Source organism: Durio zibethinus, chromosome 5 (assembly GCF_047325235.1).
Source record: "Durio zibethinus cultivar Kanyao isolate XHJ-2024 chromosome 5, ASM4732523v1, whole genome shotgun sequence".
NCBI lineage: Eukaryota > Viridiplantae > Streptophyta > Magnoliopsida > Malvales > Malvaceae > Durio > Durio zibethinus.
In genome coordinates, this window is record NC_143166.1 from 30105167 (window position 1) to 30129966 (window position 24800).

Consider the following 24800-nt stretch of genomic DNA (forward strand, 5'->3'; position numbering starts at 1 on the left):
AAACGCAAACACGACATAAATGATAAAAGTATATTTAAATCTTAAACATGAACACAACACGTTTATTATACGTGTTACACATGACACGAAACAATTAACATATATACAATTAATCTATTTAAACAAGACACGAATAAACACAAATAACACTGATATATGCGAATAGATATGATTAACATGGATATACATGAATAGATATGACTAACATGAATATATATACAAAAATACGACTAAAATAATAAATAATTATAAACTATCCATCATTTACAATTTAATAAACTAGACATATTACTTGCATATTAAAAAGAATAAAAAAAATTAATACCCATTTAATATGTATTTAATATATATTTAAATTTTAATATATTACATAACTATATTAATTTTTAGTATCAAATTCAAAATGATGAACTATTAAACACTAAAGAATAAAACAATGATGTATATGATTAATATTAATATTTATATTGTATTTATATCACTAAAATAAAAATAATTTTACAACAATTATTAAATGAGTATTATAATTAAATGTTTAAAATAATCTTTATATGTTTATATTAAATTAAAATAAATATAAAAATATGATAAACATGTTAAATGTATACTCGTATGACAAAATTAAATTAAACATGTTTTTTGTGCCATAACACGTGTTAAACGTGTATTTGTATAACTCATTTTATCTAAATGTGTTTTTTTGTGTTTTACACATATTTTGACATGTCAATACATATAAGACACAAACTGTGTCATATCAAAATTCGTATCGATATAAATAAACACGAAACACATTTTTTAAAATATATACAATTTTTGTCGTATCATTTTTATGTCGTATCATCATATTTATCTAAAATTGCCAAATCTAATGTCGCTCTTGTATTCAATTCTCTGTAAAAACTAGTTAGCCTCTATTCATTCGCTCTTCCATCTACAATTACTATGTCAATATGGTGCTTAGAGTAGCTTTGCATGCTCACATTTAAACATTCCTTCTAGGGGTAAGCAATTAGTTGATTCAGTCGGTTAAATTTAAAAAATCAATAATCGATTTAACTGACTTTCATTCAACAAATAATTGAATCGATCAAAAATTTTTGAATAATGGACCATAAACGAACTAACAAAAATTGGTTCAATTCGGTCAATTCGGTTAAATAACTGAATTTTTTTATTATTTTTTCTTATTATGAATAATTATTTAACCACAAATTCAATTTAATAAAACTCAAACTCAAGTATCATTCAAATTAAATCACTAAAAAATTTAATAATGCAATAATATTTTACAGAAAAAAAATAAATAAAAATACTCATATCAATTTTTTTATTTTTACTTATTAAAAAGTTAATTAATTCGATTAGTTCAATTATTAATTTTAAAAATCAAAAATCAATTGAGTTAATTAATTTAATTAATTTAAAAAATTAATTACAATCAAAATCAAATAAATCAAATTCACTTAATTTTGATCAATTTAATCAGTTCAAACCAACATTTACTCAACCGTGTCCACGCCAATCATCCCGTACATAATGCACTTTTTGCGAGTTCTATCAAGGTTGGTTACCTTGGAGATAGTTTCACTTAAGAAACCACCTCGAAATCTTTTCTCTTCAATATCTTCCGAAGAGCCTGAATTGCTCGTGGGTTTCCAAGTCTACGACAATTTCATTTTAAGCACCTTATGGCTCTTGATAGGACTGGGTTGCAGCCACCGTCGTTTGTTGTAGTATTTCTTGCGAAACCCTGCCTGAATCCCTTCTACTTCTCTTCTTTGCTTTGTCAATATCCATATTTGAAATTCCATATGAGTCATACTTCGTTTTCCCAACTTCCAGATACAACTGTTATGCTGAATCCTTGGCAACCCGTGCCATCTTTTTCCATTTTGGCCTTTTTGCCCTAGTCCTAGTTAAATCTACATTGCATGGCTTATTTTCCTACTTTTCATTGCCCGTTCTTCCCATTTCCATCTTCTACATGCTATCCTGATCCACACAGGTTGTTTCTGCGTAGGGCTTTAGTGGGGTTCTGTTTCTTTTGTTCCCTGGGCCTTGCCAGGTTGTGCGAGCAGACTATTTATGATGAACCCATAGACAAAAGATATACGCACTTCCTCATGTTGTGTCGGGCTTCTGTTAAAAGTATACCAACAAACTACATCACTGCCAAAACACAAGGAACTCCAAATTGGAATAAATTTTCAATTTATATCATCAGGATGTTCATTAACATGTACACTCTTTTTCAGGGAAAGAAAAGATAGAAGAGAAAAAAACTCAGAATATGCTACAAAAAATAATATCTATTGATACCTTGGCTACTCAGCAAGCCAACTATGATGATCAAAACTGTGATGTAATAATAATGTAATATTGTATAAATAATAAATTATTGCATTATTATTGGACCTATACATGACTGGAATAAGTTGCTTAGAACAAGTTGAACTTCGCCCGAGCCATGCTCGCTCCGTACAAGATCGAGCAACAGATGAAAGAAATTTGAAACGTACTTTCTAAAAGAATCCCTTTCCAAACCACCCAATGCGTTCAGCGCTGAGACAAGTAAAGGAGTTCTAGCCGCCAATTCTTCCCTTTTGGCCGAACCCAATGGAAGAATCCAATGAGCCACTGGCTTGTCAACGGACTTCTGCTGTACACACTGGTAATCAGCACAGTTAAGGTATATCTGCAATATTTTTTCACATACTGCCACAAGTAGTGATTCTAGATTCATCTCCTCAGAGACAGATGGATTATTTTTTACTAGATCTTGGAGGAAATTGAGGTAATTTTGATAAGCCTCGTTCTCAAAGTGAACCATAGGAGGATCAGAGAGCTCCAAGATTGAGCACGCTTTCTGTATTTTCTTTTGCAGGGTAGTATCAGAGTTCAGTTGCAGGGCATGTGATGCAATGGAAGAAAATATCTCAACAATGATGTTGATATTGGAGGCTGACAAGAATTGTAGGTGTGCTTTGTACATATCAGTTATAACCTGAAATGATGAAGCCAGAACAAATATGATTATGTCACATGTTTCTATGGCAAAGAATCATTATTAGCATGCAAGAATATAGTGTGTACTGGGAGAACCTGCATGATGAGCAGCTGGACGGCTATATGACTCTTTATTCTTGAAACCACATAAGCCACAGTTTGCAGATTATCATCCTCAACATCATCATTGGTCAATCCATCAGAACTTGTTTCGGTATTAGCATGGGATTGAGAATTATCAGGCACCTTGATGTCATCCATGGTTTTCAAAAGCTTCATAAACCCTGGCAACGTTAATGTGGCTGATTTTTTTAAAGATAGAAATATTTCTTGCCATTCTTCATCTGCAAATCTGTTTCCTAACTCTCCAGTCAAACGGAACATCGCTGCAACCCCAGTGTTTGCAGGACCCTGTATTGAACTTCTCAAATATCCTGTCAGTACAGATACCACATTTGATAACTGGGGCCTCAATACATTGTAAAAACTAATAAATAGATCTACTAGACACTGTGCTGCAACGGCCGAAGTTTCGGTGTCCCATGTACTTCCATTAGGATGAGATTTCGAAGTTGGTGAATCCTGCTCATCTTTTACAGGCATGTCTCTCTTTTCACATACACCATTAAATATGGGGAGAACAACAGAAGTAAAAACACCAGTCCAGAATGTTCGTGAGAAAAGATGACCGTGATCCTTCAGGATGTTGAAAAGCACTTCCAACGAACTCTTCCGGATAGCTAATCTTGAGTCAGATGTTAGTTTTGATAAACCTGAAACAACAAATTAAAATTCTATAATTCGAAACAGGAAAGGCACATTATCTTTACAACATTGAAAACTAATGGTGATAACAATCATGTTCCCATTCAACATGGACAATACAATGCCTCAGTACAGAATAAATTGCTGATAGAGACCTGGAACAGTGGAGTGTAAGGGAAAACATGAAAATAGATCATTTGCAATGATTTAAACAACTAAAATGGATATCTCTGACTTGGGACTTAAAACAGAATGAGTGATAGGGCAAAAGAGCAGTATGACAAGTGGAACAGTGACATATATATGTTGAACTACTAGTTCCAAACCTCCAATAGTAAGGTATCCATCAAACAAACATGTTATATAAACCATATAATCAGCTTAGTTTGACTGTAAGGACTCAGTCACACAAATAGCCTATTATGCCATCCATATTGCATAATAGCGTCAACAAGGTTATAGAATTTGCAAGCAACTAAACTAGCAGGTTACCTGTTAGCAAAGGAACCCAATAAGATCCATGATCATCAATATCAGCGAAACTTTGTATATCTGAATCATCCTTATTCACAATTGAAACGGATGAACCATCATCTGAGCTCTTATCAGTGCAAACAAGTCCCCCCTCAGCAAGTTTGACAGCACAGAACCGGAGAAATGCAATAGCATTGAGGCTAACATCACTGTTAAACCTGCTATTTGTGAACTTGATGAGGCATCTTACACAATCAGTAAAGGTGGTAACTTCTGTCTCAGTTATATGAGGAAAGTATTCTCGCACTATTTTTTCCATTGTCTCAAAAGCTAGCAAGACGATATTCTTCCGCTCATCCGCAGCAGCAGCCGTGAATACCTGAGTAAAGGATAGAATTTCGTGAAAAGAAAGGTTATCAGAGCTCCATAACAACAGAAATCTTATACAAGCCCTTAGCTTACCATAAAAACACTTTTCCATCCAGATTTCACATTACTGACACGGCTGAGGACCATCTGAGAAATGCATCGAACTATTAATTCCCTTATTTCCGCAGAGCTGCTTTTCTGCATAACAATCACAAATGGTCTCAAAAATTCATTCTGGAAATTGTAATTTGCCAGCTCCTCACGTTCTAAGAATTTCATAGCAAGCTGCCGCAATGAATCCATCACAAAAATTGCTACAGATAAATTCTCAGACAATCCAACCGAAACAAAGAAATCAGAGAGAACATTCCACATGCGAGACCAAACTAATCTGATGCGGTTCATATTGTAATGCCTGCAATAGAAAATTCTAGAATAAGGATTCTCCAAAGGCACTCAAAGGAGAAGGGAGATAGAGAGAGATAGATGTGTTCAAGAGAGCAAGTGAAATTTTTTCTGTGAGGCTAAAAACTCGAGGATCTGTTGGAGATAGCATTATATGAAATTTTCTAAAAAAAAAAGATAAGAATCTTACGAAATTTCAACTAGTTTTGTGAGGCTAAAAACACGAGGATCTGTTGGAGACTGCAACTCTGATATAGAAACTTTGCAAAGGGCTTTCACAAATGCCACTATTGCTTCACTGTTTAACCTTTGGCTATGCGCAAAAACATGGTTCAACTCGAAATTTCCTATCTGGTCCAATAAATTCAAGTTTGCAATGAATTGATTAATCTGCTCAGGAGTTACCAGTCCTGAACTATTGACTCCAACAGTAGTGCTATCATATGAACCCCCTCGGACAACTGCCATTACAGCTGGATTCTGGAGGGTTCCTTTTTTCTTCAAAGATTGAAGACCAACAGATTTTGCCATCTTTTCATTTGTTTCAGGGTTAGACACAGATAAAAAAGAAGCATCAGCCGGTGCGCCTTCTCCCAACAGTTGCAAATGCTCAATTCTGGACAGGCATGTCAATATATGCTCCCAGGCTTCCTGAAGATGGTTACCATCTTCAATGGCAATAGATATTATTGCCTGTATAAAGTAGATATTTCAACAAGTGAGATATAAATATAACATATCACAGAAAGAAACATATACTATACGCATGCAACATGCATTGCTAACTAAATGCGATGCATTAATTTTTCACACATACTTTACTAACAAACAATTATATAACTTTTATCATTCAACCATCACAGTTTAGGCTAATTGGTTCTACTTCAACCTACTAGACCATCAATGTTCCATAACAAAGCAAATGCCAAGAAAAAGGAAGTAAAAAGCATATGTACATGCAAACGTACATATGCAGCAAAAAACAAATTTTATGGTATCTGTGGTGGAAGGCTGTATGTGCAAACGTTTAAATGCAGCAATTCTAACTTCCTATGATATAGCGTATGAGAAAACCCGGGGGAAGATTCCATTCTTCGTATTATGTGCAAACAAATATTACTTACCTTTACAGCATCAACATTCTTTTGTTTCATATCTGCAGCACAATGAAGAAAAGTGAACTTTGCCACAGATGTGACAAAAGCATCTCTCTGCGTCTGCATGCCCATTACTGCAGTTATATGCACAGCGTGTCGAAAGCCCTGTAAGCACTGAGTGGTAACAAGTCTATCATCACTCTGGTCAAGAGTGACACTAAATGCAGCGAGCATAGGTCCCCAGCAGACCTCCACCATAAACCTCAAGATTGTTATATCTGAAACAGCATGATAAACAGACCTGCAACAGCAAAGAAAAAAAAGACTACTATTAACAAAGATCATGTGGCAGGTCTTCTGGGAAAATTTGGGATGATAAAAGAATAAAGATCAATTTAACACAGAAGCAGGATGGAGAGAATAGAGGAAGGTAGAAGAATTGAATCCTCTTTGCTTAATGATGTGTGTTGTTCTCTTATCATACTTTTATGCCTGGCATCAACTAAAAATCAAATGACTTCATTTCCCAACCAACATATCACAACCTATTGCATACAATCATATGCAAAAACATGTGAAAAATTCATCTGAAGCTCACAGATAACAGGTATGAAGGAAGAATACACTGTCAAAACCATCAAATTGAGAATACGATTCAAGACACAACCAATAAATGACCTCTACAAGTTCCAAACTTCTACTATTCCTTGCCCCTCCAGTCATCTTGAGAGGAGAAAACCTTGAAAATATATTAGATTAAAACTTACTCTGATTTTCCTGACTTTGCCTTAAACTGCTCTTGGATATGTCTTATAAGAAGCCCATTTGCACCCAATGGCTTTTCTTCTGTTTGCTTCCAACTGACCAGATTAAGTATACCATCTAAACCCAATAACTTATTCAAGCTGTTTGCCTGCTTGCTTTGAGGAACATTGGAATCAGCATTCATCTTAATTTCATTTTTCACAATCTGATCATAGAGAGCACCAAGATGCTCCTCAGGTAAATCCTTGCCATCATCTATTCCTCGGTTGTTTCGGATGAAATCAGACTTGGTCATCTGAATACAGAAGCAACATATAACAGAAATGAGAGCAGAATCAAATCTATTGTAAATTTATCTATATACAATTAAAAACATAATTCGCAAGAGCACAAAGGAAATTCCATATTATTGACAGTAAGGATTTAAAGCACCAGAATGCCTTACAAGCCCCAAAATAAATCATAAAGGCTGTTCAAAAGACAAGTACATCCGTAAGCAAGCATGTAAAGCAAAAGCTCACAATTAAGTGATGTGGTGAAGAAACAAAAAGGAGGTTTGACAAACAAACCTTATCTTTGACCATGTTATTATGGGCATCAGTGTTGAGCATAATGACAGAGTATGCCAGAACATAGGCAGTATCTGCACTAGTAAATGAGTTTGGGTTGCATTTACAATAGCGCTCAGCAAACTTTTCCATGATGCGGTCAATTTTCTGTGCCTCTCCTGGTAACCTGAAGCCGCGTAGGAAAAACCTTATTGCTTCACCAAAATCCATAGATTTGAAATTAAAGGAATCCACATAAGCATGCATGACTCTCAAAGGAAATTCCTCCCTTTCACCCAAATAATCACCAATCATAGTTTCATTCAGCCCAGCAGTGTTATTTTTCAGAAAAGAAGCCACTTCCTCAGGAGAGTCGCCAACTTTTTTGGTGTTTATGAGAAACTCAATGCCTTTGGATGGCTTCCTGTTAAACAATGAGACACCTTTCTGCATGCAACCCAGTAAAGCTGTCGCTAAAACCAAGCTTTTGAAGAAATGGAGATAACTAAAAATATAATCAAGCTACATAAAAATACATGACAGAATAGAAGCCAATAGAAATATAGCAAATTATCATAGTATATTAAGGCAGCCCTCTGTTACAATTTGGGAGATAAATAAGTATGTGCTGCATGAGGATATAGTCATGCTCTATCCCACTTAAAGGAATAACTAACCTGGAGTTCAATCTTGTAAGCCCGGCGTTGCTCAAGCGTAGCAGTATCTGACAATTCAGAATTCATTTCAGGATGTAACTCACAATCAGGGACAGCTCCATCTTCAGCAGCCGGGGTTGAATGGCTCTCTACTGAAGTGTCACTCTGAAAGCTCCTATGCAAGTCAGAATCACCTATCTTCAGCTGTTGGTCCATCCAAGCTCCCATTGACTTAATGATGCCAACCAAGCACTTCACTGATTCATGCCGGAAAGTAATATCCTGGACTGCAGACAAAGTTGTGGTTGAACCAGGTGGCGGCCCTAGAGCAGTTTTCAGAACACCATTGACAATCCTGCAAATATCTGATAAAATTATAAGAGTTTTAATACATTTTACTAAAGTGTGACAAACTTAGAAATAAAAAAGAAAAAGAAATTTAAGAAAAAAAAAACTGCATTAGAAAAGCTAAAGCAAGCTCCGAGAACATCACCAAATTGACTAATGCTTGAGTTAATTCCTAAGATGAACTACCGTCCTTTTGCAAAATTTGAGAAAAGGTTTCAAATTCATATATGATTTCACATATGATTTAATAATAAGAGTTTTAATACATTTTACTAAAGTGCGATATTAAGAAATAAAAAAGAACGAGAAATTAAAAAACATTAGAAAAGAAGCTAAAGCATGCTCTGAGAACATGAGCCAATAACTGGTGCTTGAGTTAATTCCTATGTTGGCCTACCTTCCCGTTGCAAAAAATTGAGAAAAGGTTTCAAATTCACATAGGCTTTCACATATGATTTGTTGGATACTTCTATTGAAAGATCAATATGACAAACAAACTTGATGACATGAAACAAGCACTCATGTCAAACACTTGTGCGAACAATTATTAGGAAAAAAAATACCTTTCAAATATGTTTGGTGAATCCACATCGCAGTCATAGTTCACAAATATATCAATGATAATCTGTGAATCCCCAGCGATCTTTTCCAACAAATTAAGGACAGTCATTTTCTGTACAAAACTTGGCTGGAGAACATTCTCTAGAACTCGGAGGATTAGCATGGGAAAGAATATTCCAATTTCAGCTTTCAACCCTGCTCTAAATTTCGTTAACAAGCTCATAAAAATAGCACACTGGAGCTGGAAAATCGACATCACTGACAATGCACTGTTTTTTAACAATGATAAGCAGAGATACTGCTTAATTGCATTAAGAAACCTGCATTATGTATCACGTAACATAAGAATATTAGAATAAATTTAACAAAGGACTTGCAAAAACACAAGTGAGTTATTTATCACTCATACTACATGACATTCAAAACTTGCAAGGTAAAAAATAAATTATATAAAAAAAAAAAAGAACCAAATAATGGTTTTGGAGCATTTTTCTTTTTATTTATTTTTTGTAACAACTAGCTAAAGAAATGATTCTTCAGATAATTCATGATAATCGCACTACCCAGTATACATAAGCACTTGAGAATAAAGGCTTATTTGGGATTTATGTTGGCCAGAATTGGGAGTGAGTATTTGAACCAGCTATGTGTCTGACACAGGTTCATTTAGGGTTTTCTAAAGCTTCCCTCATATTTTGAGGCTAAAGACCCCAAACTTATGTCCACTTTGAGGTGTTGAACATGTGTCCGGCCATAGTTTAGGAATATGAAACCTAAATACTTTTCTGCTTTCTTTGGATGTTGAAATTAAACTTCAACTATCCAAAAACAAATTATCTTGATAAGATTAGCAAATAACCAAAATGTAAATGTTCATTACCACTTTAAAGTTCTAAACACAACTATCATAGTCATAGCAGACCAACAACTACCCGAAAAATCTAATAACAATTAAAGATAAAGCCCAAAGAAATATGGCAACATGCAAACAACCATAAAAACTAATTATATCAAATAATAAGTCCAATTTGAAGGAAATAAAAGATCAGAATCCGATGTGAACACAGTATAGAATGACTTGCCTCTCATTTGAGCGCCAAACTGAACCCCCATTATCCATAATAACCTTGAGGAGTTCCAAAGACACTGTCTTCCCTCTCAAAAGGATCTGATCATCCGGTTTATCCTGCGATGAGAACTTCATTGACAACTTACACAAATTCTTAAAAACAAGAAATCCGTCCTCCCTAATTTTACTACTAACCCCACTGGAACCCGACTCCACCTCATCCCTCGTCTCTTCCTCCCCACTTTCCTCCTTCTCCTTCGACATATTAGACTCACCATTTTGCAACTCCTGAACCGGCTGCGAAAGCTTCAAATCTGGAACCCCCTCACTAGCACTCATAACCTCGCTAACAAAATTCTGGCAATGATAAATTGAACTTCCTTCATTTAAATTCTTATCAGTAAACTCTAAAAGCTCACTAACTGAAACCGTTCTGATAGAAACATCCATGGAATCTTCTTCCGCTCGGGTAAATACAATGAGCATAATCTGAGCTAGAACAGACTTAGCACAGATCTGATTGGTTCCATTTAAACCGCCTAAATATACGTTATAACAAGTTCTAACAACGAGAAGCAAGCAATCGCCACGGATCAAAACGCAAGGGCATCGAACGGCGGAGAGTAAAACTCGTAGCACAGCGAGCTCGACCGATTCGTCGCCAATGCCGCCGACTTTGCAAACACTTTCGACAACTTTGTAGAGGATCGAATTGGAGATGTTGCTGTCGATCTCGCCACGAACGACGCCGAGAGAGAACAATTTGAAGGTGCATTCGAGGGCGGGCTCGGCGACTTTGGCGTAATTGGAGTCGAGGGCGAGGAGGATAGGGTTGAGGACAAAATCGGCGTCGGAAGAGGAAAGGCCGAGTAGAGGAGAAGTCGGATCCGATAAGGCGGTGTCGGAGAGGGTCTCGAGCTTGTCGAGAGCGGATTTGCATGAGGAAACGAGGTGAGAGTGCTTTCGCCAAGCGGCGTTTTTGATGATCTTGTCGAGAGATGGGCCCAGTACACGGCCGCACCGCGACGGGCCGCCGAGCGTTTGGGAAGCTGACATCACTTTTTTTTTTTTCAGATCTGTGAAATCTGATCTGAGTGCTGGTTGATATGCAAAGTCATTAGAAACTGAAATGCGTGAGATCGAATGAATCAATCCAGATAAAGGGAGAAGAAAAGAGCGAGCGAGCCTTTTTATTTTGGAAATGACTGACTAATTCTTCGGGGAGCCAAGCCGACAGATGCGTTAATCGGGCTGTATGGCTAATTAGTCACACGCTCTCTCGACTGGATCTTGATGTTTGTTTGTGAAAGTAAAATAAAAATAAAAAATAAAAAAATTTCTTTTCCTTGGTTCTGTTCTTTTGTCGATCGTTTGCCCTGTGATTGTCATGTGAACATTTAAATAAGATAATTTATGTATTTTATATTATATTTATTGTGGATTAAATATATATAAATATAAAAATTATTGTATTATAATTTATATTACTATATTAAATATGATTTTTTTTATTAAATTTATATATAATTTTTGTTAAAATTTTAAATGATATAATTTTTTATTATTTTCGTATCATATTATTACATTATAATATTTAAAATTATCAAATGTATTTTGTATTATCTTTGGTTGTTTGTCCCTTACACTTCTTATATCGGTTTTATTGTCCCAAAGTGTCGTTGTTAAAATTCTTATTTCTTGGCATTGAATAAGCTCAAGAGCCTCAAATGCCATTCTTCTTGACTTGTGGAAGGCAAATATAATAGGGAAGGGAAGTCTAATTAAATTTCTAGCACTCTCGAATTTTCTTTGTAAAACGTTCAAAATTGTACGCTTGGGTAAAACAGCACCGCCTAAATAGCTGAATTAAGTAGGAATGAAGCTGATTAGTGTTTGCCATGATTTACTCTGATGATTAGGAACACGCATTTCATGAATTTCAAAGCCGTCAACACTGCTTTTCAAATGTTAAGCTCAAAAGCTAAATCTATTACAGACACTTTTTAACAGATCATTCCCCCTATGATTGACATGCGACTCTTCTGGCAGCATAGGTAGAAACATTTCACAGTGAAGTAAAATTCTTTCCACATGAATGACTTCCAAAAATATTCAAGTTAACAGTACCTAAATGCTTATCATATTCATAAGCGTCAAACCTTTAGAATATTGAACTACATCATCTCATCAAATTGCAAAAACTTGAACAAAACTTCCATTTTTAATTTGATATGGTATCCGCAGACTCCAAAGCAGGCTGATCCTGGTTAAGTGCTTCCCAGTCAATTTGTCTCAATGTTTCAAACCTCTCTCTCAATGTCACAAACCCAGCCCGATGAGCAACAACACCATGGTTTCCAGCTTTATAGATTAGGATTACACTGGAACCCATTTCAGGGCCATGGAGCTTTCCTGTTAATAACAACCTCAGGGGCATGAAAAGTGATTTCCCCTGCAATGAGAGTTGTAGCAAGGCAATTCTAAGTTCAGTACCATACATGAGGTTATTATTCAAGATGGCCAAAAAAGGAAAAACCAGGACCACAAAAAGGCAACGTATAAATTAAAGCCCACCTTGCGCTTCAGAGTTTTGCCAAAGCCCTTTACCCACTTCTGCCAGCCAGCATGACCTTCTTCCAACGCACCAAGGAGTTCACCACTATCATAGGCAGCTAAGAGACTGGCAGAAACATCAGGAATCTTGTCCTCTACAATAGGTTTACCTTCAGGGCTACAGAGGACACAAAGTTAAATAACATAATAATAGAATTTGTTGACATAGCCAAACTGCTACACATGCTTTGGGCAACTTATAAGCTACAGTAAAAAATGCAGAACATAATTTTGCACCATGAAGTCTGAGGATATTATGGCTCTTTTCAGATTCTAAACATCCAAAAATCCCAACATTACTGATAGAATATTCATTTGTTGGCACAAACTCACTCAAACCAATGAACCAAAAAAATGGAGAAAGCATAACGTTTGAATGCTGTGATCTCAATTGCTGATGGTCCATGTAATATTTTGAAGCATCTTCAGTATTTGGATCCAAAATAAGAACATTAATAATATCTATGCTAAAGCTTTTAACCCTGAGACAATGAGACTGGGAAGAATGCAAAAGCACAACCAAAATTGCCATCAAGAAAAGTACCTGAGCCAAAAAATAATATCAAACAAGGTCATAAAGGCCAAAATTTAAGTGCAAGAATTCCATAATCACCTTGACAAGGTCACACGCAAAGGATAAGACAGCAAGTTTGAGAGTGCTGTATCTGAATCTGTTACCAAGTCAATACCATCCTTAAGCAACTGAACTGCCTCCTGTTGGGACATATTTATATACCATTGTTATCCGAATCTTATGGTGCATGATGTTGAGCATTGTAGAATACTTTCAAAATATGTGTTAAAAAGAAATTTACATCTATAAATGGCCCCTCTGACTCTGTGAGAAGACCAGTACTCTTCCAGCGCTCACCAATAAGCTTGCTCAACTCTTCAAACGGAAGTGCTCTTAAGTGCTGACCATTCATCCACCTTTAGTTTTAATAGGGAAGGACAAAATTAGGAAACTATATAAACAGAGCAATATTTAGTACACAAGAATGAAGAAACAAATGTATTTCAGTCTTGGTTCTTATAAAGTGCTGCAAGCCTAATGTCATGACATCTTGCAAAATCCATTGTAGTTATCAACAATGATCCCATGTGAATCACTTGATCAAGCTTGGAACTTGCAAATATTGTACAATTTAAGAACACACAGTTCATGATAATATGATAAAATAAAGGAACACATAAGGCAGCAACGAAACTAGGAGATCCTTGGCCTATATCCCACAGTGCGCTATATAGATAACCTAGGCCTTGGTGTACTCGCCAATAGTAACAAAAAATGGAACTTCAAAGCATAAAGAAGTTACCTTAACTTAGTAGAGTCGAAAATGGCACCACTTTTGTTAACACGACCAATCGAGAACTTTTCAACTATGAATAGCATAAAAAACTTTCAAGTGAGAAAAGGTCAAATGACAATCATCTAGATATTATCTGCCTAAGCTGATCATAGGACTTAGAAGTATAGAAGCATATACATCAGAGCAAGTCAAAGGAAAAACTAACCAAGTTGCTCAATTGTGAAAAACTCATTTTCAGTTCCATCACCCCAACCTAAAAGTGCCAAGTAATTCACCATCGCCTGAGGTAGATACCCCATCTCTCTGAACTGGAACAGGGTAATTGTTAAACATGGAGAATTTTAATCCTCAATTTAAAAGATACACTTGTAGAAACCAAGGAAATCAGAGTGATTACATTTATTTTGTAATATTTGCTAGAAAAAAAAAAAAGTAAAATGAAGACAACTACCTACCTGACCAACTGAAGTTGCACCATGGCGTTTTGACAGTTTACTTCTATCAGGTGCAAGAATCAAAGAAACATGGGCAAAGAAAGGCATTGGGAATTCAAGAGCCTGTGGCAAAATATTGTTTAAATGCCAAGATCTGCTTCCTCATATAGTTGAAAAGAAATCAGAAACTTCAAAAGCCTCCGAACATTGAAAAAAGAACTGATGCTTTTTAAGATTACCTTGTATATTAAGGCTTGCCTTAGAGTATTAGGTAAATGCTCTTCAGCTCTGAAATGCCAGTTATAAAGAGTGTGAGGATAGAGGACCAAAAGGATTACAAATAAAACCGATATTAGATGGAGTAAAATAGTAAAATAATTAGAATTTTCTAATTACCTTATGACATGTGAAATAGCCATGGTAGCATCATCAACTGTAACACAAAAGTTGTAAACAGGTTGGCCGTTGCTCCTCATTATAACAAAATCTCCAAGTGTTTCCAATTTCCAGCTAACCTTCATGACACTATCCAACAAAGTTAGTGCCTGTATAACTAAATTACAGTTAAGTATTATATAATCTGTTCTGTAAGGAACACTGAAATTTAAACATAATGGTGCTCTTGAGCCAACAAAAAAAAAAAAAAAAAAAACTAAAATTACAGACAATAAGTTGCAGTTTACTGGGCACAAGGCTATTAAGGAAGAAATAGTGCAATAAATGGGACTTACTTCGCCTCGAATAAGGTCATTAATTTTCAAGCTCCCTTCCTTTGGAACACGAAATCGATATGTATAAGGGATTCCTTTAGCTAGCTCTTCTTGTACTTCTTCATCTGTTGCAGTGGCCCACTTCCCAGTGTATACAGGAGGAAGTTTCTTTAGCTCTGCAATCTCCTTCATTTTTTCAAGTTCCTGTAGAGGATTAAGAAAGAACTTATAAATTAAGAGCTAAAAAGTGATCATAGTTCAGAGATACAGAATCACGCTATTCATAGTTCAATGGGATCATAGGGTATTTTTTTGAGACACAAAATTTGCATATTTGTCTCCACGGAAATAGTTTCCAATCTGATTTCCAGAGGCAATCAACTGAAACCTAAAAGTAAATCAATTCAAATCTCTTCCCGTTCGCAATGTTTTAATTAGGGCGAAATGTCATATAATGTGACTTTTATAGTTGAAAGCAATTACCTCATTGGAACAAAAACAACGATAAACATGACCAGATTCTACGAGTTTCTCAGCATATTGCTTGTACATAGAATTCCTTTCGGATTGTCGATAAGGACCATAGTCCCCACCCACACCAGGGCCTACATAGCAACAAACAAAATCTATTAATTCTAAAAGTGACAAGCATAATGATACATGTAAAATTGCAGTGATACATTTCATGCCAAACTAACTGATATAGGAAGATAATGATGATAAAAGGGGATAAACAATACCTTCATCCCAGTCAAGACCAAGCCAAGCTAAATCTCGAAGCACAGCCTCCTCTGATTCCCGCGTTGACCTCTCCAAGTCTGTATCCTCGATTCTCAGCACAAATTTTCCTCCCTTCGATCTTAAAAAAAGAAAAAAAAGAACAGAAAAGAAAATCATCAAAATTGACAAAACCGAACACAAAAAAGAAAATGAACAAGAAGAAGATGTTAAAGAAATACCTAGCAAACAAGTAATTGAAAAGAGCAGTTCGGGCACCGCCGACGTGGAGGTTTCCGGTTGGCGAAGGAGCGAAACGCACTCTGACCGGTAAATCACTGTCCAGTGATGCGCGCACGGAGAAATTTCGACGAAAATGGCGACGAAAAAGAAAGGGAGGGGCGAGTTCAGGAAACACTTTGATTCTCATCCACGGCACCCCTGCAACGATGGTCGCCATTTCTTAAATGAAAACGGAGAAGAAAAGAAGGACAAAAATGCAAAAGGTTAGGAGAGGAAACTGATATTTACGCTGGGCTTGCAGGCGTGTGAGTTAAGTCTATTTCGTGCGAGATGAACGGCTATGATGAAGTGAGAACAAATATGAATAAATAAGTAAATAAAGTGATCGTGATTCGTGACCACCCGCCATGCACTATACTCACCGTCTGCGATTCCCCCTGCTCGCTTGTGCGTTTGGCTTAGATACATAAATCCTTGCCACGTAATGTATGAAAATGTGGGACTGGGACCGGTATTCAGAAACGACGGCGCTTAAACCACGTTACTTTTCATATGAGATCCCATGTGAGATGATAGCATTGGATGATGGGCGTATAACGTAAATTTTTTTATATAAAAATATAAAAAATGGTAAGTATTAAAATTTTAAATTTTAAATTTATTAAATAATATCTGTATCATATAAATTTTTTGGCACAAGATTATGAATTGCATTTTTATTTATTTCAATAAACCGACCAAGAGAAACTCTTGGTTTTCTCCCCTGTAAAATGAAACTAATTTAGGCTTTGTTTGGGCATATATGATGTAAAATACAAATTAATTTGGTCGAATCCTTAAATAAGCTTGAACATTGAGAAAATTTTATTTGAACTTGAAAGCCAAAAGTTGCATGAAAATTCATTTTGGCATACTTGAATTTATTCAAAATTTCATGATTAAAAAAAAAAAAAAAAAAAACCCCGAACCATCGTGAAATTGTTTCTTGTACACTTGTGGAAAGTCTTAGGGAAAAGAAGCATCAAGGTTTTAAATTAAAGGAAAAAAAATTATGATATTTCAGATACGGAAAAAGAAAATTCAATCCTTTTACCTTGTCGGATGAATGCCGTCCTTAATCAATTTAGCTTCATCCGAAAGTTATGACATCGATGCAGCTAGATTCTTTGTCAAGCGAACCTTTTATTGATAGAGATAAAGTGAAATATCCATAAACTAGATTATACGTGAGATTTATATATATATATATATATATATATATTAGTTTTTTTAAAATTATATTCAAAATTTTCAAACTCATGACATATATAAAAGTTATATATATATATATATACACTTGTCATTAAAAAATAAATTTTTTAAAAATAATAAGAAAAAAATTATTTTTTTTTTGGATATTTTTGTTTACAATAATATTTATACACCTGTAAGATTATATTAAATAAAAATAAATTATATTTTTATTAAAAAAATAAAAATATATATTATTGAATGATAAATTAAATAATAAAAAAAATATTAACATACTTTCATTTTAGTAATCTTGAATAAATTATTATGTAAAATATGAAAAATGTTAGAAAATACATGAAAAAGGAAAAAAATAAATTTAAAAATTTGTTATTTTTCATAAGAATAAAACTATAATAACAATAAAATATATATTGAAAAAAAGTTATAAACAAAAGAAAATTTGCAATAGTAATAGAATGTACCTTGAAAAAAAGTTATTGAAAAAATAAAACAAATTTGATGTATAACACATACATTTGTAATATTAAATTTGTAAAAAAATTCTTTAGTGGCAAGTAAGATTATATAGATAATTTTAAATTAATTTTTAAAATTTAAAATGGATATAATAAGTGATAAAGATAATATTAAATTTTTTGCATTTATTTGAATTATAAATTTGACAATTAGAGTTCAAATAGATATAATAGTTTTGATTATTTTATTGTTTAAAAATTTAAGATAAAAATCTTTTCAAATTTCAAAATATTACATAAAATTGCTTAAATTTTTTAAATCAAGATAAAAAATATTATTGAAAGATTTCGATAAACTTAATCTTTATAATTTTTAAACATGAAAGATTTTGATAATTAAATAATTTTTTAAATAAAGTTATTTGGTAAACAACTAAAATTATTTATTAAAAAAATAAAATCTATACTTCATATTTTAATTTTTAAAAATATATCTCTAAATTGATTTGATTTTTAATTATAATTTGAATAATTTTGATATTTGAATAAATTAAAATTTATCTAATTTGTAATTAAAAGAAATTATCATATTTAAAAAAAAAATTCTTATCATTTAAAAGAGTTGTTTACAAAAACGCCTATAAGATTTGGAATAGAGAAAGAATTGGTTTGGTTGCTATTATTTTTTTAATTTTAAACGTTGCTATTTTTTTTTGGGATAAAACATCATGTGTTAACATCATGATAATTTTAACGAGACTAGAAATCTTTTATTATTTTGCATTCTAACTGAACCACATGCATTATGAACGACGGCAATGTTGCTCCTAATTATTTAAAAAAAGAAAAAAAAAATCAACGGATTATCAGTGTTGGGTATGCTTGTTTGGAAGCCGACAAGCCGTTATTTCAAATAGCATGCATATTCTTGGCCAACGATTTCAATAGCCAAAATATAGAATGAAGGAATGAATCGAAGGATTGCAACGCCGACTGCCTTCAGCTTGCCTCTTTACTATTAGCGGTAGCTCTTGTTTAAGATTCAAATTGAACCTGAAAGCCATGGTAATTACCATGAAAGACACCCTGAAGCAAGGCCAGATAATATGAGGGGGGATTTACATAACATTTTTCATCTGATCTATGAATTTATTTTACGAAAGTAAAATCAATAATAAAGGAATTATGGTAATGGGACGCTCTCCTCCGGTGATTTTTTTTCTCCATTCGCACCACACCAATGTGCTAAGCGGAGCCTTACGCATTGCATAGACAATTAAGCTCTCTAATGATTATATTATGAAGTGATAAAACTGGACATTCTATTCCTGTTTATTCGAACTTTTTTTTTCTACAACTTTTTCTTCTCTTTTGACTATTATGCCGAATTCATGGCATAACTGGAGATGTTCTCACTTCTTGCACTAACTCTTTAGTTTGAACTTGTACACCTCTTTAATGCAGATCTTACCTATGAACCGAACTTGAAGTTTCCGGCAATGATTCAGAAGTGATCTCTGCCATCTTTCCATATGTAAAAATCTCAAAGATTGTTGCCTTACTTGAACTGTTTTCCTTCATATGTTTGACCAAACTGCCAATTTGCTGGGGTAACGATGTAAGAGGGAAGCGTCCTGCCGCTACTGGCTGCTACCTCAAAAGAAAATGGTTGTCCTATAAGATTGATGTTGCACAGCCTGTTTTGTCCCCAGTTTCTCACCATAGGTATCAACCCTGTTTTGGGACCCTTCACTTCCACCGCTGCTACTTCACCATTCAGTCCCACATTGGTAATCAGGACCTGACAGAAGTGAGCGCTCCCGCTCATTGTGAATCTTATCCTACCCCTTCTTTCACACCTCACCCCACGATATTTGCATAAACAGTGATTTCTTTTATAGAAAGGAAATTTTCTTAAAACTTGTCAAACGTGCATAGTTTGATATGTTGTACCTCTTATACTGAACTGGCACAATATCTGCTCTTTTCTCTGCAATTTCAGCAAATGCTACCTCAGACATCTCAAAGTGTTCCTTGGGAAAATTGCAGCAGCCGCCATAGTCTGCTGAAAGCCCATAATTCGGTGGACAGAAATCTGTGGCAGTGAGGACGACTGAGGGGTTCCCTTGCAGACACCACAAGATGTGGTCAACCCATCTGAGCTCAAAGCAAGCTCCACAGGTACTCCCTTTGTTGAATAACATGGTACTAAGTCAAGCACCGTATTTCGCATAGCTGGCCTTGTGAAAGTCCCCATAGCCACAAGCTCCTCCTGCAAGATTAGGCCATTGCTGTTAGCTTAAATTAATTGTAGCTTTTGACACCAATTTGGATTAGTTACTAATACAAAAAGAGCATTCTGTGGTTAAAACTGGAAATGGAACATTGCAAAAGACAGTACCTGTGAGGACTATTGATCCGTCTGTTTCTTTGGTGTATGTTGCCGTAGCTGACTTCCAGTCTTCCTCCTCGGAAGTGACCTTGGATATTAGCAGTAGAATAAAATAGAGAACTGTACCTGAAGGGAGCTCATTTGAGATAATATTGAGGCCTGTGAGAACTTTGAGTTTTGCTTGAATATGGTTCTTTTTCTTTTTTTCTTTTTTTTTCATTCCCTCTTTACGGGGATTGTTGCGAGAAGAAGGATAAAGAAAACCCTTTTCCCTTGAGAAAGGACCTCAAACTCCCTGGTAAGCTGAAGTGGAAAGTACAAAGTTTGACCTTAGACAAAAAGAAAACTAGGGCGAAGGAGTCTGTTCACATTGTGAAGTCACTCGACCTTGATGAAGGGTATCTTTGTCTACAACGCAAAAGAAAGTATGCTTTCTTTTTTCATTTCTTTCTAGTTGGCAATGAGACCGAAAAAGAGTCAACTGCCTGCAATTTGCAACATAGTTAAAAGAGCAAGGCCAAAAGGGTATAATGGGGCAGACAAGAAAAGCGGAAAGTCTAAGAATAAGAAAATCCCGGAACATATTTTTTTAAGGGGTTTAAATTTGTTTATAGTAAGCAGTCGAAGAGGTCAAGATACATTCATGGCTCTACTTTTTAAGATGAAGAGGGGAGAGGGACTCCAGAAAGAACAGGCTTTTCGACTATTGGGATCGGCTCACCACTCACAAATGAAGAGAAATTAGGTCAAGAGGGCCACAGTGAGGTGTGAGCCCACTTTCATTGCGCCCTGAAGTGGTTGCCACTTGTTAGAAATGTCGTTTAACATCAATCTGGATTTTAAGTTGTTAATAGCACATTGTGTCTTTTACTTCAACTATCTGGCCCAACCCAGATAAACTTACAAACAAGGGTGCAGTAGAGACCAGCACTAGCCACACACATAGAACACCGTGTGAGAGCAACTGAGCCCACGTTTTCGGTTCAATACAGTACCCTGGGGTCCAATTTAAGTCGGTTGCACCGAATTTAAACCCACGAGTGATAGTGTGATACCAGCTAAGTCTATGAGAAAATATTCTTTGTTTTTATTTTTTATTTTTTAAAAAATGTATTTGATAAATAAAAATAAAAATAAAAATTATTTTTTTAAAATGTAAAAATAAATAAAATATTCAATCACATTACTATTAAAGGTATCTAATTATAAATATAATAAATATTTTTTAATTAATGACATTAAAAAGTGTTCCAATATGTTAACTTGCAAAACAAAAAAGAAAAAAGTAATGTACATATTTTATTTTTTTCAAATGAAAATATATTTTTTATATATTTTTTTATTTTTATTTTTATTTCTTAAAATTTTATTTTTATTTTCAATTACCAAATATGTTTTTATTCATATTTTTTATTTTTTAAAAAAATAAAATACAAAATAACTCTATTTTTTAAAACCAAACACTATCTTAGTTTCTGAACTTCTTATGACAAAAAAAAGCATATAATCTAATTCTTTTCATCTTTTTTAAAGGTGATAAAAGGGATGTATATATGTAATATTAATACGAAATTGTTCTTTGTGATTAACTACATTACTACTGTTTCTAAAAAAATCTCGAAAAAACAACTTTGGGTTATATCAATAATTCAATACCATGACAAAAATGTGAGCCTCAAGGACCTGGTGTTTATACGCAAGTGGCCAAGCATCTCTCTGTTCATACTGCACATACTATAATATCCTTCAATGGAACAGAGCAGCTAACAGGGGGGTTGTTCCCTTTGTCCCGAATAACTGTGGAACTGTAGCCGTTGCAGCTACCATCGCTGCTGGAGTTTGTCTTGTTGAAGTGATATAAGTTATATGTTGTTTGTTCCAGTGTTCCTTCCCTGTAGACAAAGACACTATCATCTTCTTCCATACGCCTCCACTTCCTGCTGCGGTCATGACTCAGATGAAGAGGCATTCCTCTGAAGTAGAAAAAAGGGGAATCAACATAAAGTATAAACTATTAGTAACACAAAGTCATCGAGCTCGAGAAACATAAACCAATTTCATATCCAGGATTCTGCGTGAATTTGTCAGTGAAGATGCTTTAGTAAAGCCTGCTAACTTATTTTTATATTTGAAAAGATTCAAGATATTTCCAAGGGGAACACATGTACCGCCTACCTCTTTCAGAATAAATTATACTACAATATATATATATATATATATATATAGAGAGAGAGAGAGAGAGAGAGATCAACCTTGCATTTTTTTTTTATTGAACAAAATACTACAACCTAATAAGGTTAAAACCTTCTCATGAAGAAACATAACAGTAAAAAGTAATGAGAAGAAAGGGGGGAAAATATTCTAACAAGCATTTTAGAGGGACCTCACACTTTGTGTACTTGTATTGGATTTATTTTATGTTAAATACGTATAAAATATAAAAATTATTATATCACAATTTATATTAACACGTCAAATATAAAATAATTTTTTATTTCACCAAATCCATATGATTTTCCTCAAAAGGTTAAAGTTTGTAATTTTTTTTTTCACATTGATTGCATGTCATGTCGATAATTACTATATTCAATTAGATAGCTCATTAAGATTAATTGCTAATTATAGATATTCAATCTCAGTTTTCTCAATTACATTACTACAAAGAGACTAAATTTACACGTTCCTGCTAGATAAACAAGCAATAGCTCATTTGAACCTTTAAGAAAATCATCAGTAAGCCAAAAATCTGATTAAAACTAGCACTTGGACAGGACTAAGCTTGCAGATAGTTGTTACCAATGAAACTAAGTAATATCATTAGAAAGGCATATCCTCTGAGAACGGTTTCCCAAAAAAAAAAAAAAATTGACCCAGTTTTTTTAGTGTAAAGGCCTAAGGTCTGAACTTTATGAAAACAGTTGTCTCAATGTGCAGGAAAAATTCCAAGGTAGCAACATCATTCAAATGCAAATTGCATGTGAAGTTAGAATGAAAAACCGAAAGTTGTGCACAATAAATGTGGAACAAATAATTAATCTTCCTCTTTAGACCGATTGATTTTCCAACTAACAGACTTCAAGACAGTAAATGGAATTGAAAAGTTGTAAAGAAAAAAAACGAGAATTGCTTGCTAGGGGGAAGAGAAAAAAAAGAAAACGATCCGTACCTAACGTGGAAGAGGTCCGACATATCGTACATCTTGAGATAAAAGTTAACGGCGTCGAGGAAGGCGCGGTAGGTGTAAATGTGAAGCCCATCGATCCTGGGGTAAGGTAACTTCGGTCTGGGCGGCTCCGTCGTAGGCGGTTCACCTGCAATGGAACCCAAGCAAGAGGAAGACTTGGACCGCCAGGAAACCGGAGGCGAAGCCCTGTAGACGTACTCCTTCCAGGCGACCGTAGAATTTCCCTGGTCCGGAGGGAGGCCGACGAAACCCATGGTATCCATGATGGGCTCAAGCTCGTCGTGCGTCATGAGGGGTACGAACGTTTTGGTGTACCAAAGCGCTAGCTTTCTCATGCAGATTCTCATGCAATCATCCATTGTTTTTGGGTTTTGTGCGTTTTGGGAGGGCATTGGAAATGGGATTCTCCTGGAAAGTTTGTTTTTGTGAAATAAGAAGGAGATCGATTCCTTTTTATAAAGGAAAGACGGAGGAGATTGATCATAAGGATCTTAAAGTATGGATTCTTGGAGGGTGTAGTTTGAAAGGGTTTCTATATTTCACACCTTACTTGCTGTCATTACCAAACCACATCCTAATCAAACATGGAAAGCTTCAATCATGGTCAAACTCAAAATCGGCTTTTAAGTTTTCTCCCCTTTTTGCAAACAGAAAATCCTAAATCAAATTTGCAAAGGTATTCTATTTGCCTTTTTCCCTCTTTTCATATTTATTTTAAATTTGATTTAATTTTTAATTTTTAAAATGAGAATAGGAAATTAATCTATGTTTTTTATTTTAATATATTCTAAAGAATATATATTATATTCTTTTTTTGTTAAAAAGAATATATATTATTTTACTAATTTTGATTATAAAATTTAAAAATTCTACTTACAACTGATAAAAATTTTCTTTTTCTTTCATATTTTTTAAACCCAATCTAAATTAAATGACTTAGTGTGGAAAATGTTTTTTAGTATTTTTATCTCAAATTATTTATTAATCATGTTTTTTTATAAAGACATTTAAAATTGTTAAGGGTTTTTTTAGTTTTTATTTCTTACTTGCATTTTACTAGTACTTACTTTTCACTTTATTGATGGTATCAACAAGTACCAAAAAAAAAACAATATAAGACAAATCTTTGATTTATAGATAATCAATTTATACTTTTTGTTTTAGTTATGAATTATATTGTCTTAATTTGATTTTTTTTTCTTACCAAATTTTTTTTTGATTTTTTAGTCAATTTTTTAAATTTTGGTTTCAATTATTTTAAATATTTGATAAATGAAAAATTTTAACAAATACATATTTGAAAATCAGTTCACTTAATTTTTTTTAATTTTAATTAATAATGATTTATAAATAAAAAGCAAATTTAAAAAAATTAATGAGAAAAAAAAAAAGAAAGAAAACAGTGAGTGGCAATGAAGCGTT

The 24800-nt window shown here is 34.2% G+C and overlaps 3 protein-coding genes and 1 pseudogene across 6 annotated transcripts; all 4 read right to left on the reverse strand.

Moving 5' to 3' along the window:
• Positions 1–2294: 2294 nt before the first annotated feature.
• Positions 2295–11351, reverse strand: LOC111283152 (brefeldin A-inhibited guanine nucleotide-exchange protein 1-like). Of its 2 annotated transcripts, none has more exons than XM_022871582.2 (11): positions 10080–11351; positions 9000–9317; positions 8110–8443; positions 7454–7879; positions 6887–7179; positions 6147–6420; positions 5213–5715; positions 4711–5032; positions 4267–4627; positions 3106–3782; positions 2295–3007 (listed from the first exon to the last, which is right to left on the reverse strand). In XM_022871582.2, exons 1-11 carry the CDS (start codon positions 11120–11122, stop codon positions 2399–2401), a joined length of 5160 nt encoding a protein of 1719 aa, XP_022727317.2. In that variant the 5' UTR covers positions 11123–11351; the 3' UTR covers positions 2295–2398. The 2 variants fall into 2 exon arrangements, with proteins under 2 accessions (XP_022727317.2, XP_022727319.2); XM_022871584.2 differs by having other exon boundaries at positions 8110–8453; positions 10080–11347.
• A 630-nt stretch (positions 11352–11981) lies between these two features.
• ERS (glutamate tRNA synthetase) lies at positions 11982–16386 on the reverse strand. Its single transcript, XM_022870954.2, has 13 exons — positions 16093–16386; positions 15874–15992; positions 15617–15738; positions 15155–15337; positions 14820–14938; positions 14663–14711; positions 14445–14546; positions 14195–14297; positions 13996–14059; positions 13495–13609; positions 13293–13393; positions 12641–12797; positions 11982–12518 (listed from the first exon to the last, which is right to left on the reverse strand). The coding sequence occupies exons 1-13, from the start codon at positions 16308–16310 to the stop codon at positions 12288–12290; spliced, it is 1683 nt and encodes a 560-aa protein (XP_022726689.2). The 5' UTR covers positions 16311–16386; the 3' UTR covers positions 11982–12287.
• A 2533-nt stretch (positions 16387–18919) lies between these two features.
• LOC111281626 (expansin-A20-like) lies at positions 18920–20414 on the reverse strand (annotated as a pseudogene). Its single transcript, XR_016342266.1, has 2 exons — positions 20204–20414; positions 18920–20074 (listed from the first exon to the last, which is right to left on the reverse strand). The product of XR_016342266.1 is annotated as an expansin-A20-like (transcript).
• A 127-nt stretch (positions 20415–20541) lies between these two features.
• LOC111282774 (uncharacterized) lies at positions 20542–23896 on the reverse strand. Of its 2 annotated transcripts, XR_016342265.1 has the most exons (3): positions 23361–23896; positions 21851–22167; positions 20542–20679 (listed from the first exon to the last, which is right to left on the reverse strand). XR_016342265.1 is itself a non-coding variant. In XM_022871007.2 (2 exons), the coding sequence occupies exons 1-2, from the start codon at positions 23768–23770 to the stop codon at positions 21915–21917; spliced, it is 663 nt and encodes a 220-aa protein (XP_022726742.2). In that variant the 5' UTR covers positions 23771–23895; the 3' UTR covers positions 21808–21914. The 2 variants fall into 2 exon arrangements, 1 of the variants encoding a protein (XP_022726742.2); XM_022871007.2 differs by lacking the exon at positions 20542–20679 and having other exon boundaries at positions 21808–22167; positions 23361–23895.
• Positions 23897–24800: the final 904 nt, after the last annotated feature.

Excerpts from the sequence above, each read along its gene's own strand:
- LOC111282774 (XM_022871007.2), bottom strand. The coding sequence starts at position 23,770 with ATGCCCTCCCAAAACGCACAAAACCCAAAAACAATGGATGATTGCATG. Across the intron at positions 22,168-23,360 it reads TCGGACCTCTTCCACGTTAG|AGGAATGCCTCTTCATCTGA; the intron begins GTACGGATCGTT and ends TTTCTACTTCAG.
- LOC111283152 (XM_022871582.2), bottom strand. The coding sequence starts at position 11,122 with ATGTCAGCTTCCCAAACGCTCGGCGGCCCGTCGCGGTGCGGCCGTGTA. Across the intron at positions 6,421-6,886 it reads GCAAAGTCAGGAAAATCAGA|GTCTGTTTATCATGCTGTTT; the intron begins GTAAGTTTTAAT and ends TTGCTGTTGCAG. Across the intron at positions 4,628-4,710 it reads GATGGAAAAGTGTTTTTATG|GTATTCACGGCTGCTGCTGC; the intron begins GTAAGCTAAGGG and ends TCCTTTACTCAG.
- ERS (XM_022870954.2), bottom strand. The coding sequence starts at position 16,310 with ATGGCGACCATCGTTGCAGGGGTGCCGTGGATGAGAATCAAAGTGTTT. Across the intron at positions 15,993-16,092 it reads TTCAATTACTTGTTTGCTAG|ATCGAAGGGAGGAAAATTTG; the intron begins GTATTTCTTTAA and ends TCTTTTTTTAAG. Across the intron at positions 14,547-14,662 it reads GGCAAGCCTTAATATACAAG|GCTCTTGAATTCCCAATGCC; the intron begins GTAATCTTAAAA and ends ATTTTGCCACAG.